This window comes from Argopecten irradians, chromosome 2, assembly GCF_041381155.1.
Source record: "Argopecten irradians isolate NY chromosome 2, Ai_NY, whole genome shotgun sequence".
Classification (NCBI taxonomy): domain Eukaryota; kingdom Metazoa; phylum Mollusca; class Bivalvia; order Pectinida; family Pectinidae; genus Argopecten; species Argopecten irradians.
Window position 1 is genome coordinate 9,291,559 of NC_091135.1, and position 12,128 is coordinate 9,303,686.

At 36.5% G+C, this 12,128-nt stretch overlaps 1 protein-coding gene across 4 annotated transcripts in view; it reads left to right on the forward strand.

Moving 5' to 3' along the window:
- Positions 1 to 1,251: 1,251 nt before the first annotated feature.
- The window catches only part of LOC138314373 (integrin alpha-8-like), an 83,352-nt gene continuing 72,475 nt past the window's right edge, over positions 1,252 to 12,128 (forward strand). For 3 of the 4 annotated variants that reach the window (XM_069254674.1, XM_069254676.1, XM_069254675.1), the window contains exons 1-2: positions 1,254 to 1,847; positions 9,404 to 9,528. In XM_069254674.1, coding sequence (XP_069110775.1) covers positions 1,642 to 1,847; positions 9,404 to 9,528 — 331 coding nt within the window. In that variant the 5' untranslated portion in view covers positions 1,254 to 1,641. Of the gene's footprint in view, positions 1,848 to 9,403; positions 9,529 to 12,128 lie in introns of all 4 variants that reach the window. The other variant, XM_069254677.1, reaches the window with a different exon arrangement.

Genomic DNA, 12,128 nt, shown 5'->3' on the forward strand with positions numbered 1-12,128 from the left:
TTGTGATATTATGCACGGCGTAATTTTCACAAAAGCTACCAGGTAAGTTTACTGCAATCAATACCCCGACAAGGGTAGATAACTCTGTAAAAGGCAGAAACGAAATATAAGGACTGGCAAAACAAAATTAAAGATGCTCCACCGCCGACAGAGCATGAATGATATTAAATAACTTGAATAATAATTGGTGTTTAATAGTGTATGTATATGTTTAATTAACACAAAAAATAATATAAAATTATTTATTTTGCCCTTAGTGCATGCGCAAACAGTACTTAATTCAATATAGGATATAGTGCCACGGAATACATTTAATTATTTTTTTAATTATTTTTTGTAACTTTAACTTGAAGTAAAATTAGAAGCTCAAACTTTTCAATGGTGGTAATGGTGTTAAGTACGTAACTTTTGTAACTGAAGAAAAATACTAAATCGTCTGCTCGTGTTTTTGATAGTTAAAAAATATCATTTGTCAGCGGTGAAGCATCTTTAAATGCTTTTTGGATTACTTGAAGTATAATGTTAAAAAAAACCGGGTGTTCTGAACAAAGAAGTTGAATAAATGTTTCTGTTTATAAATGTTTACCTTAAAAATCGCCAATGCGAGACTAAGTCTGCGCGACATCCGTAACCAAAATACATCGCTATATTCATTTTTGTTATTTGTAACATTTAAGTACATACATAATAAACTTTAAAACATTGCATGCTTCCGTGATTACAATCATCTATACTAAAGACCTACAATTACGATCATGAAAGTCGGTCTGTACCATTCACATTTTGACGCAACAAAGCAGAGCTATATTTCTCAAGAAATAATCCTCTTTAGTGTGTGATGCTACTATTATGAATAAATCTGTTTTATGTGGTAAGCAATACACAACATAGTGTATCGTATTGTATGGGGAAGAGATGGTTCATCGAGTAGCATGGACGATCGAACACTGTGAGCCTGTGTACCGCTCTCTCTAATCCACGATATACACACTGTAGCAGTTATATAGTGTCCCGTGTACACATCAATCAATCTTTAATGTAAACAAGAAGATGTCTTTATGTATGTCCCAACTGGTCCTATCTCTCATCCTTCCCCCCTACCGTGGATACCGAAGCCACGTGAGCGCGTGATGACCTTTGGCGTGGTTTATTAATATCATTTGTCCAGTAGCGTACGTACGTTGCCTCCGGAAATGCTACAAAGAAACTATATACATTTAATCCTATATATCTAAACGTGTACCACAAAAACAGCGGGAAAAGTTACGTGCGCCTCTCCTGCATGCTGTGTTCTTTATGAATGAGTCAGAGACCTATCCGAACGGCTACACAAACGGACCCCCTTACCTATATTTGGCTTATCACACCTATCAGCCGGCAGACGCTAACCCCCCTTGACTAAAGAATGGACTCACCCAAAGTTTTAGCGATGGGGTGTTAGAGATTCGTATGGTACAGAAGCTGCAAGGAAGCTACCAAGATGTGGATGTTACTTTCTTGAAACGTCAAAAAGTATTTTTAGAATCAACAAAGGAAGACAAATTTTGGGAGAGTTATAATATAGTCCTGTTGGTCGTTAGTTGTGATTTATTCTAAATTGTGTAAATTTTGGAAGTGTAGTCTTTCGAAGTTGGATATATAATGTGTGTGTTGTGTAAAACCATGTTTCCAAGGCTAAGATATGCGTGTAGGGTTGTGTCGTGTGTGTTTTTATGTGCTTTACTTTTCTTCGTGGACTCAACTCGCGGATTTAATCTAGAAGTTGAGTTTCCCGACGTACGGACAGGAAGCCCCGGGAGTATGTTCGGATATTCCGTAGCTCAACATATCGACCAGGGCGAAGGATGGTAAGTTCTTCACAAACTTTCGAACTACAAAAGTTCCCATAATGAACCCTTCCGTTTTCCAATTACAACTCGTGAGTAGAAATTCCGAAACTTGACTCCCCGTCGAGTCTAGGAATACCTGCCGTCCAGTATTGCGTTACACCAGCTAATTTGTAAACTGACTCGCTTCAAACTTCTTGCCCTGTTGTCTATAAATCTTGATAATAGATAATCAGAGTCTTGTTATATCCCAAACAAGTCATTGTGTTAATTTAACCTGATCGTATAATTTTGTGGGAGGGGATGTGATGCGGAGGATATCCGTCAAGTCTAGCCGACAGTCGATTAAACTTAAACCAGACTTCTGTAGACCCCAGTGTGCGATCAAAAATGAATCTGACATGCCACACTCAAAACATTCCCGATACTTTAAATAGTTTTCTACTACCAGCTTCAATACCCTCTTTATTACAGAAAAGTAATAAAATGGAGCAGGTGAGCCGATTAAGATCTATCTGACATTTGAAAGCGATACCACTCGCAATCCAATACACTTAATATACAAGACCATATCACTTTCTCTTGCATTCAATAAATTTATAAACATGCGTACTTTAAAGCTCGTGTACCCAGCCGATAAGATATATTTACTATCGTGAAAATCGCAATATGTATATGTGAATTAATACATGGACAGAGGGTACTGTCAAAATCAGGGACTGATTTTTGGTTCATAGAGGTTATGGCTGGAAAATTAATATAAAAACTGCACCTACTTGTAAACGTGCCCACACTCTTCTTAGACGTAAACATGTCTTATGTAATATGACGCGCCGGTACTTGTAAACATACACCAGAGAAAACAAACAAATATAATTTTACATGTTGTTTCAAATCTCTCCAACGCCAAACGAAATATCATCACAGTTAGTAATACACATTTTAGGTGTGTCGACATTAGCTCTAACTCGAGTAATTGATATAAAGGTCTTCTACTAAAGTTTTACGTCAGCTTCAGTAACTCCTGCAAACCGGAAGTGGATATTATAAATTAGCCTCGCTCTTTCGCAGATTGAGTCTTCGGCTGTGTAAGATAGAAGTCAAGATAGATAGGTGTTGCAGCGTCAATAACATCGACTGTAAAATGATAAAAGGATCGATGAGATCCGTATTGAATTAACAGTAGTAATTATCAAAAGTCTTCCAAGCGGTTGTTTAATTATCTTTTGCTCTGTAGAACTAGAAGCGATTTGACAACATTGTGACGAAAATCGAATATATATGCTATCCCATGCTACCATCTAACTGTAGCTGTTTTAAGTTTTGTAGTCCCATAGGATTTAATCAACAAAATACATGTTTTCCTTTTCAATTTCATTGTGTAATATATTTTTATTATTGTAGAATTCTTAGGTTCCTGGTAAGAATAATGACTGGACATGTTTCGGAGAACAATTACATTTCTGACTGACTGAAGTGACATGTCGAAATATACGTAAATTTTACCAGAAACGCATATTTCCCTGAATTTACGTACCATATAAAAAGAATGTTCTATCTGGCATATATAGTTAATGAAGTATACATGTATGCATTTATCTTCAGGAAAAATGAAAATCTGGGCCATACGAGTTCGGAACCATTCATAAATCGTGCTTGTAAGATAGATTACGTAACCGGTTATTTCGCCGTCATTGACAGGAAAGCTACTTAAGGTTAAATGATTGACGGCTTCTCCGTTGCGTTGACACGACATCCCCGCACCTCATAGATCACAAGACTACACGCCCCACCCCCGGGGTAATACACTTGTCAACAATGGCGTTTAGCTTCCTTTACGCAGTGCTATGCATCAATGTCGATTTCTAAGTTTAGCTCTCCCATTGGGCACATCTTAGTATAAAACCAGATATTGCAAATACGACAATATACCGGGAAGATCTATTACGAAGATGTAACCGAAAATATTGTTTAGGGTCTCTTGTGTTTTCTGCATCACGGCCAATTGCCAACACTTGTCTACATATATACATATCTGTCCGTTAAAAATAACCTGGATAAAAATTCTGGCCTAAACTTTGGAAATATACCTTTTTTAAGCCAGTGTATATAAAGTATATTCATATGTATATTTAGTGGAGAATCTCTGGTAAAAGCCTATTATCCATTATTTTCAGCAGCAAAAACGGTAGATACTTGAAATATTACATGCCTCAATATCGTTATTGTTATATAATTTATACTGAATTTTACAAATTATTGTTGACACTAAATTGTCCGTCATTCCTCTGCGTGTGTCAATGTTATTATGAACACTTAATCATGATTACCGCGCCTTTTGTCATTCGAAATAGCACAGACTTTAGTAAAAGAAAAAGGCGTACTTTTATTCTTTCCGGTACATTGAACGAGTTACGAGATCTCCTGGGGTTAAGATATGTCATGGTATTAAATGTCTACTGCTCTGTCCACCTCCGTAACCGCAGGGCTCGGCTTTGTTGATAAACCTATGTAAATTAGGAAATGATTAATGCTATGTGTAAACAGAGATGCTAGTACTGTAATGTGACACCACGGGGGGTATGTACCCTCTGGCCGTGAAACTGACCGTGGGTGATAAGTAGACAAACTGGACAGCAGTGACCACAGCGGAGGGTGTGCGTCATCGTTACAGAACCAGACGTCTCCCCCAGGGGCATAGAATCCGTTAATCTCCAAGGGGGTGGGGGTTCTTACCTCTGATATCTCAAATACATGAGATTATCCCCATGATCAAGATTAGACCCCCCCCCCCCTCTCCGTATATGATACATGTACCTGTACAAGTCTGTGTCCCTCAAGTTGTTCACCAACCTGAATTAGTCATCATTCATTGTATGGATATATTTTGGTGGATGCAAGTATTAGTGGGCGTTGTGGTTTATATGAATTTTCAAATAATACAATTATGTTCTTTCCTGTATCAATTGAAAAGATGAGCTAAACAAGTATTGAAAATGCACCTGTTCTGAATGCATGACACCTGTACATGTGACGTAATTATGTAAATTGTTTAGTTACCATCAACATGATGACTAGCGAGTGTTTACATAATCTTGTCGGATCACTCGGGGTGTCTCGATCATTATGATTCATGATGGGATGGGATGAGTATTGGGGGAGGGGGGCTATACAGTTTTGGCAGGGGTGGGATTAGGACTGGCTAAATGCTCATCGTAATACACAAGGTTGGCAGCAAATATACATGTATGAATGAGTGCATTAACTACATTTCCTATGACAAGGACCCTCAATACATTACAGATGCTTTGTGCATTATATAATGTACATACCATATGTATAATAAGTATTGCCACCCTTCCAATCTTACATCTTACACACATCGATAGATAATTAGAATCAGTCCTATATCAAGCTAACAGAGTAAGGTGATTATTAAAAAAGAATACCGCAAGGTCGGCGGTGACGGCTGCTGGTTATAGACAAACTGAGAAACGGACCGGTCCAACCGTTGGTATAATCTTATTCTGTTTTACAGTAAATACATGTACACTATTAACTGACATAATGCTGTTCTCATGACATGCCGGATCTTTATCTGAAATGCAATTATTAAGTTACGTGGCCAAAAAAATGGGAAACATGACCTGTCATATAAATCATAAGAAAACATTTCCTACATATCGACATTCCAGACCGATATGTAATTTTCTGGTCAGTTGTTGACCGGCTCAGGAGACGACCAACTGTCCATCGAAGGTCATCCCACAATCGAAGGCTGTATCTCAGCATCCGTACCCGTGTAAATCAATGGTGTCTCATCATACAACATCACAAGATGATTACATGTGCCAAAAAATAAGTACACGGTTTCCATTTTTATTTGACTTTTTGACGCTCGCGTTTGTTTAATTCGAGCTTTCTAGCGAATTTCAATCGAGTCATATTCGCTCGTGATAAGAAATCTTGCCAAGTTTTGCCGCAAGGTTGATTGCCGACAGACAGACGGTGGTTGTTGCGGATGAAAAGTTATAATACAGTTAGTGTATATATGATAGATGGGCAAATTTTAAATATAAATCGGAAACTCTTGGATGGAAGGACGGACGCATGATTTATGACATTCCAAGATTTCTCTTGACAACCGAAATTGACCACTGTCAGAAGCTGTGTGACTAGAAATACCAGATTAATGGTCTTCCAGCGTCCTATAGCGCGGATTACGTTTGATATTTTGTCGAATAAGCAGAATTTTATAAATTTTGTCTACGTCTACAGTTTTGAACCCTATACCTATATATATATACACCGATGCCAATTGCTGAATCTACACTGGCACGCGCCATACGAGGAAGAATGTTGGTGACTTTTATGCTTCATTAACGTAATTAATGCTAAAGGACTACTTAGCTCGTTCAGAGGCCTCCATTACAATATAGACTAGGTTTAATTTTCTGGCGCAAGGGTCTCTGGAATGGGGCTAAAGTCTTCACAGGCACTTGGAATATCAACATAAACATGTATATATGTGTGTTTAATTTTGTTGATAAGATTATCTCAACGTCTAATGCTAGATTGTCGCCCCTTGATTTGAGATACTGGTAGCTGAGAAATTCAACAACTGGCGAATCGTGGTCTAGTGTCCAGATATATAAGTTAGCACAGTATTTAACACCAAATCTTCGTCCAAATCATATTTAGGTAGTTACTAGTACATTTAAAGTCATAATTGAATAACGGGTTAATATTGATTTAAGATGAACCTATAGTCTCCGGTATCAGCTGTATTTGACACCAAACTGACCATGGCACTGCATGACCACTACTTGTACTTGTGACATTAGTACCCGGGATTCCCGCATGGACCACGTGTGAACACCCTCCGAACGTCGATGAATGACAAATGCTGTCATATATAGCGCATGTCTGAAACTTTCCTCACTGGCTCCAATATACAGTTTGTTACATGTATCTTTGTTTCATTCGACCAGATGGTTTAGTAATAGTTTGACAGTCGATGGGGGTCAACAGGGGATTATGATTTGTCCATAGCTGTTGCGCTGCCAGTGCCGGAGGAGATAGACAGAGCTATGATGCGGAACTCCTCTCTTGTTTCCAAGGTTCAGATTGAGGCTGTGATTATGTGGTACCCGTTAATTAACAAATAACGCGATATTAGTAATATCTGGTTAATGTAATCATGGTTAGTGTGACAAAAGGTCGTATCGTCACACCAGAAGGCCTTAGAATAACGCCATTTTAGTCTGAATCATAGTTAGAACAGATAAAACTTCTTGTCTGGACATCGACATGGTGGTCAATGTCATAGACATATGCACGTGGGGCGATTCCAATCCAATATTTAATTTCCTTATTAGCTGATAGCACGCGCGGACATCCAATGATGTTAATTTCTGACACTGATTAATATGGAGGTTAATTAATGGAATATGATTAGTGCCATACTGAATATAATCACACCGATTTGAAATAATTTGTCATACATAATTTCTCAGTAATGCTCGGGTATGATCCGTTCAGTCCCTTCATGTAAATCTGATCGCGAACAATATTATGCATGACGCATGGAATTCGAATCGTTTGTGTGGAACGTTAACCTTATATCGCAGTATATTTATATATGCACCATCAATAAAAATTCATCCTTTGGTGTCTAAATTTGACATTTTATTGACTTTTCTTTGGAGCGCTTTCTTATTTAAGGTAAAGGATGCAAATTTTTACATAATATTACAGCTAAACACCTGCTTCTGCAATCGGCAAACAATACTAAGTCGGCCTTTTCTAGCATTGCATTCTTTTCGGTGTACCTATACTAAATAAGCGGAAATGGCCACGGACTTGATTTCTTTAATGTCGTATATGCCATGGTAATATTGATTGTATACTGAAGATATTGATATCTGTATCACTGCCGTTAGCCAAGCACGTGCCAAGTACGTGCTGGTACTCGTACACGTGCTGGATGTAAACAAAGTCGGACACGCACGTGTGCATGTTTAGTAGTGCGCGTGCATGGTCCAGAGTTTTGGATATTATACTGTCTAATGAACAACAAAGTTTAACTGTTCGGAGGACTAAACATCGATCGGTGTGTAAAAAGTTCTTGATAGGATCTTGCCTCTTTCGCAAATGTGAAGTTCCTCGCATCCACGATCACATTTATAAGTACCGAGAAATGACTAAGTTTAAGTAAATATAATTCTAAGTTCAAAGTTGATTATGCCATCACACAAAATCACGAGATTGCATGAGACATAGTACCGGTGATTTCTTTGAATTTATTGTCATTGTGTGTGTTTATTTATTAGTAAGAACAAATCAAAATAAAAATCAACGATAATATTTTTAACACAAATATATTGCATATGTACTTCGTCGACATAGGTGCATTGGTCTGGGATTGAAATTTGGCATCCCCGGAGAACTTCCACCTCCCAATATATATACAGATCTAGAATATAAGGAATATATATACATGTACACGTGATTCGTTACGTTATCAAAGATCTAAGTACACGTGAACTGAAAGCAACATTATATTTAGACAGCTAAAAGTAACCTTAGTAATTATCATACATGCTGATCTAGATGTATGTATATAAATACAATGCTACAATCGAAGTTTTAATACAATATAGTTTGACATTGTCTCTTGGCATATATCGTGTCTTTTATATGCATATCTCACAATAGCTGCCCGTATATATACAGCACTGCTACGTCCTTCGCCATACTTTTCAAACAAATGTTGAAGTAGACAACAATGACCAAGAAGAACAATGGATTTCAACCGGAATCGGTATCGTCTGCTTCCGCTTCTTGTCCGACATATGTTTCAAGTGCGTGGTTGCAATTGTATTCGTGTCCAATAGCTATATAGGACGAAATAAAACCAAACATAGACAACAATTCTTGAAACAATTGATTCTCGAACGGAATGTTATTGTGTATATATATATATATATATATATATACACACACGCTAGAAATGGTCAGACAATTTGTCATAATTTTGTAAATTTGTCATAATTTTGTAACTTGAAAAATCTCGATCCTGGAAAAAAATTTATGAAAGCGGTATGCAGATTCTGGAATCTCTAGAATAGCGAATTAAGTCACGATGATAAAATGTATGGCTTATGTTAACGTTACATATAGATATTATTCGACCCATTAAGCACCCAGGACATTAAAAAATGAACAAAAAATGAAAAGGTGCTAATAAGACGAAATTATTGCAAATCGGTACAGTTTTGTTAAGCTTTTGGTCTATGTTTATGCCTCGGCAATTGAAATCGAGGCCTCAAAATTGAGGAGGGCGCTTACAGGGTTTAATACGGTACATCTCTCAAACTTGGTAATATCTGTTCAAGAAACATATCAAGTAAGAAAATTACGATCCTAAATACATCCCAACTCATAGCAAACTAAAGTTTGAGTAAAAAATAATTAAAAAAAATATCTTAGTTATAAACTCTTTAAAATATGCAAAGTTGTTTCATCATCATCGTCGTTTTTACTCTCAACCTTGTGTGATGTCATCTTGATTTCAGGCTTTTGGTTGGTTCTCCCACTGCCGCCACTCAACAAGCAGGAATTATAAGAGGTGGCGCCGTCTACCGGTGTCGGGCGAATAACACGGCCGAAGATTGTAATATGATACCGTTCGACGAACGAGGTGAGATATTATTATTTTATTTTGTGTTCATTACATTTCTTTAATGTTTAATGTAGGGCTAATGGCAAAAATTTCCGGTAACGTTTGATAATTATGAGCGAATCGGTTCAATGCACGTGCACACTATTAACTTTTTCACACTAGGAGCACCTCGCTCGCGTTTGCGGACAATCGGAACTCCTCGTCATTGAAAGTTCGCACCTTCCAGAAATGGCGGACAGCACTTTTGGTGCATTTCATTGAATATTTGAAACGAGAAATATGAGGGTAAGGACCACAACTATCTATGCAATGTGGAAATAGCTACTTAGGTAGAAATGAATTTGTGAATTCGTAAGACGTTAGGTCTTCCTGCAAATTGACACCATACATGTGCACAAACACGTATATTACGTAGATTTATCACTTATAAATAGGCCTAAATCCTGAATGTGCATTTCCCATTATATAATAACTTCAACACAAAATAACCATCGTCATTGATGGATTTGTGACAACAATAAGAAGAATCGGTTATGTAGAAATTGAAAAGGGGCATTGATGAAATCAGAAATCTAAATATATCTAGGGCCAATGTTCTTTAAGAAATATCTACCAACCAGAATTTTAACAAAAATACCAAACCATATTTGTTCCGATTAAAGCATAGGTATTTAGCACACTGGTATGTCAAAGACCCACTAAAGACTAATTATATAATATATGTATATAAAGCTCTCTTTATATTATTCTAAAGTGGGTATTTGACTTTTTTTGTTTGGTTTGAGTTTTACGGTCATTTAGGACTTACCAGCGTGCTATATACCTATGATTAAATGTTCTTCTGAGTTTCCAGCAAATATATTTTCAAACAACAGCCAAGAATTTATAAATCTACGTCCTTGAAGAAGCATATTATTATCTATTGCCAAGTTTTTCTTAGTCCAAAATTTCAAAGAGACCAACACCAATATAATATAAACTGTATAAATACTACAGCCTACCACAACATGTGCATACATTCACACAGGTATAAATGCAACACATTGCAAAAATACAGGGACGGCTGTCCTTCAGTGACCTTATAGCTGTTAATATAACAATGGTTAGTCTAATAAATACAACTAAATCAAACCCTGAAAAGTGCAATACTATATTTATCAAACCTACTTGGACCCTCAGGGGCAGCTTGTTATATTAGACCTGTTATAATGGATCCAGGTGGACTTTTGTGTCCCAGGTATTGTATTGGTGATTCATGGCGTTATGAATGACACAATAATTGATAGTGTCAGTGGCAAACATTAATCATATGCATAACATCGATGATTAGAATTCTATTTTTTAACGAATCGTGTAGCTGTTGGCTTGATTGTAAATTGATGGTCAGTACGTTTGTATTATCAGACTGAATGTTCTCTTGAAGTTTCTATGGCTAACTATAATCACTTTAGACCGTCATAAAAAACGGCTCATTTCCCATAGGCATATGGTGGGACAAAAACTGTGGTGGTTCAATGACTCCGACAACAAAAACCAAGCCTTGCCGATGAGGCTGGACACGGTCCAGTGACCATGGCAACTGCCTCCCATATCATTGTGAATGTAGTGTACAGCTGTTTGGCTATATAACCACATTGTTAGTAAAAATTTAAAGACAGATGTGAAATTCATAAACGAATCGGTTGCTTTCAACACCAGGTAAACAAATCACTGCTTAAAAATTTTGCATTTATTTTTTCACAAATATATTGAAAATTTAAAAGCCTTTAAGTGGCATTATGGAGGGGAAAAAAAGAAAAAAAGTATAAAAATATAAATTGTAGAACGTAGTAAAACAAATTACTTCTGGAAAGAAATTTGAGCTTGTATCAATGAAAATTGAGACTTCCTTTTAGAACTTTAGACCACATGTTCGTCTAGGGGTTAAGGAGAACGCTTGACCCTGTTTTTCCAATTACCTTTACTACGTATCAAGTTTAACTGCTTTTAAAGGCATATAATTATTTCTTAAATAAATTGTTTTTGCCAGATTTACATGAACAGAAGCTATTTATTGGTGGTCTTTGCCTTTTGATTTGTTTCTGTTAAGTTGATTACAGCTGAAAAAAACATTTTTTATTTATAAAGGATGATTGTCAAACAAGCCTTTCAAAGTGTGACAAATGGAAATTGTAGAATTTTGTTACCGGTAACAAAAACACGATATGTAGTAACTATATATTGTTATCATAAAAGATGAAATAAATGCAAGCCATTGATGTGCGATTCATGTTAAATCAAAATTTTAAATGTATTTTGCCGAAAATATTTGATACCGTATTTAATCCAATAAGTGTTTTGTAATTTCTATTCCTAGACTACCAAATATGGTTCACTATGAATGTCATTTTGGAGTAATGGTCAGCATGCAGCTATTTTATTATTCTCTTTCCAACATGAAATGCAAGTTACCATATTTGACCCAATAAGCGCCCAGAGCTTTCAAAAAATTTAAAAAAATAAGGGGGTGCTTGATAGAATAGGATTAGCCTTTCATAAAATTGATTTTGCATTAATAAGCCATGAGTTAATTTGTAAAAGAAATTTAAATTCCATACTGCATTTAGTTCATGGTAAGT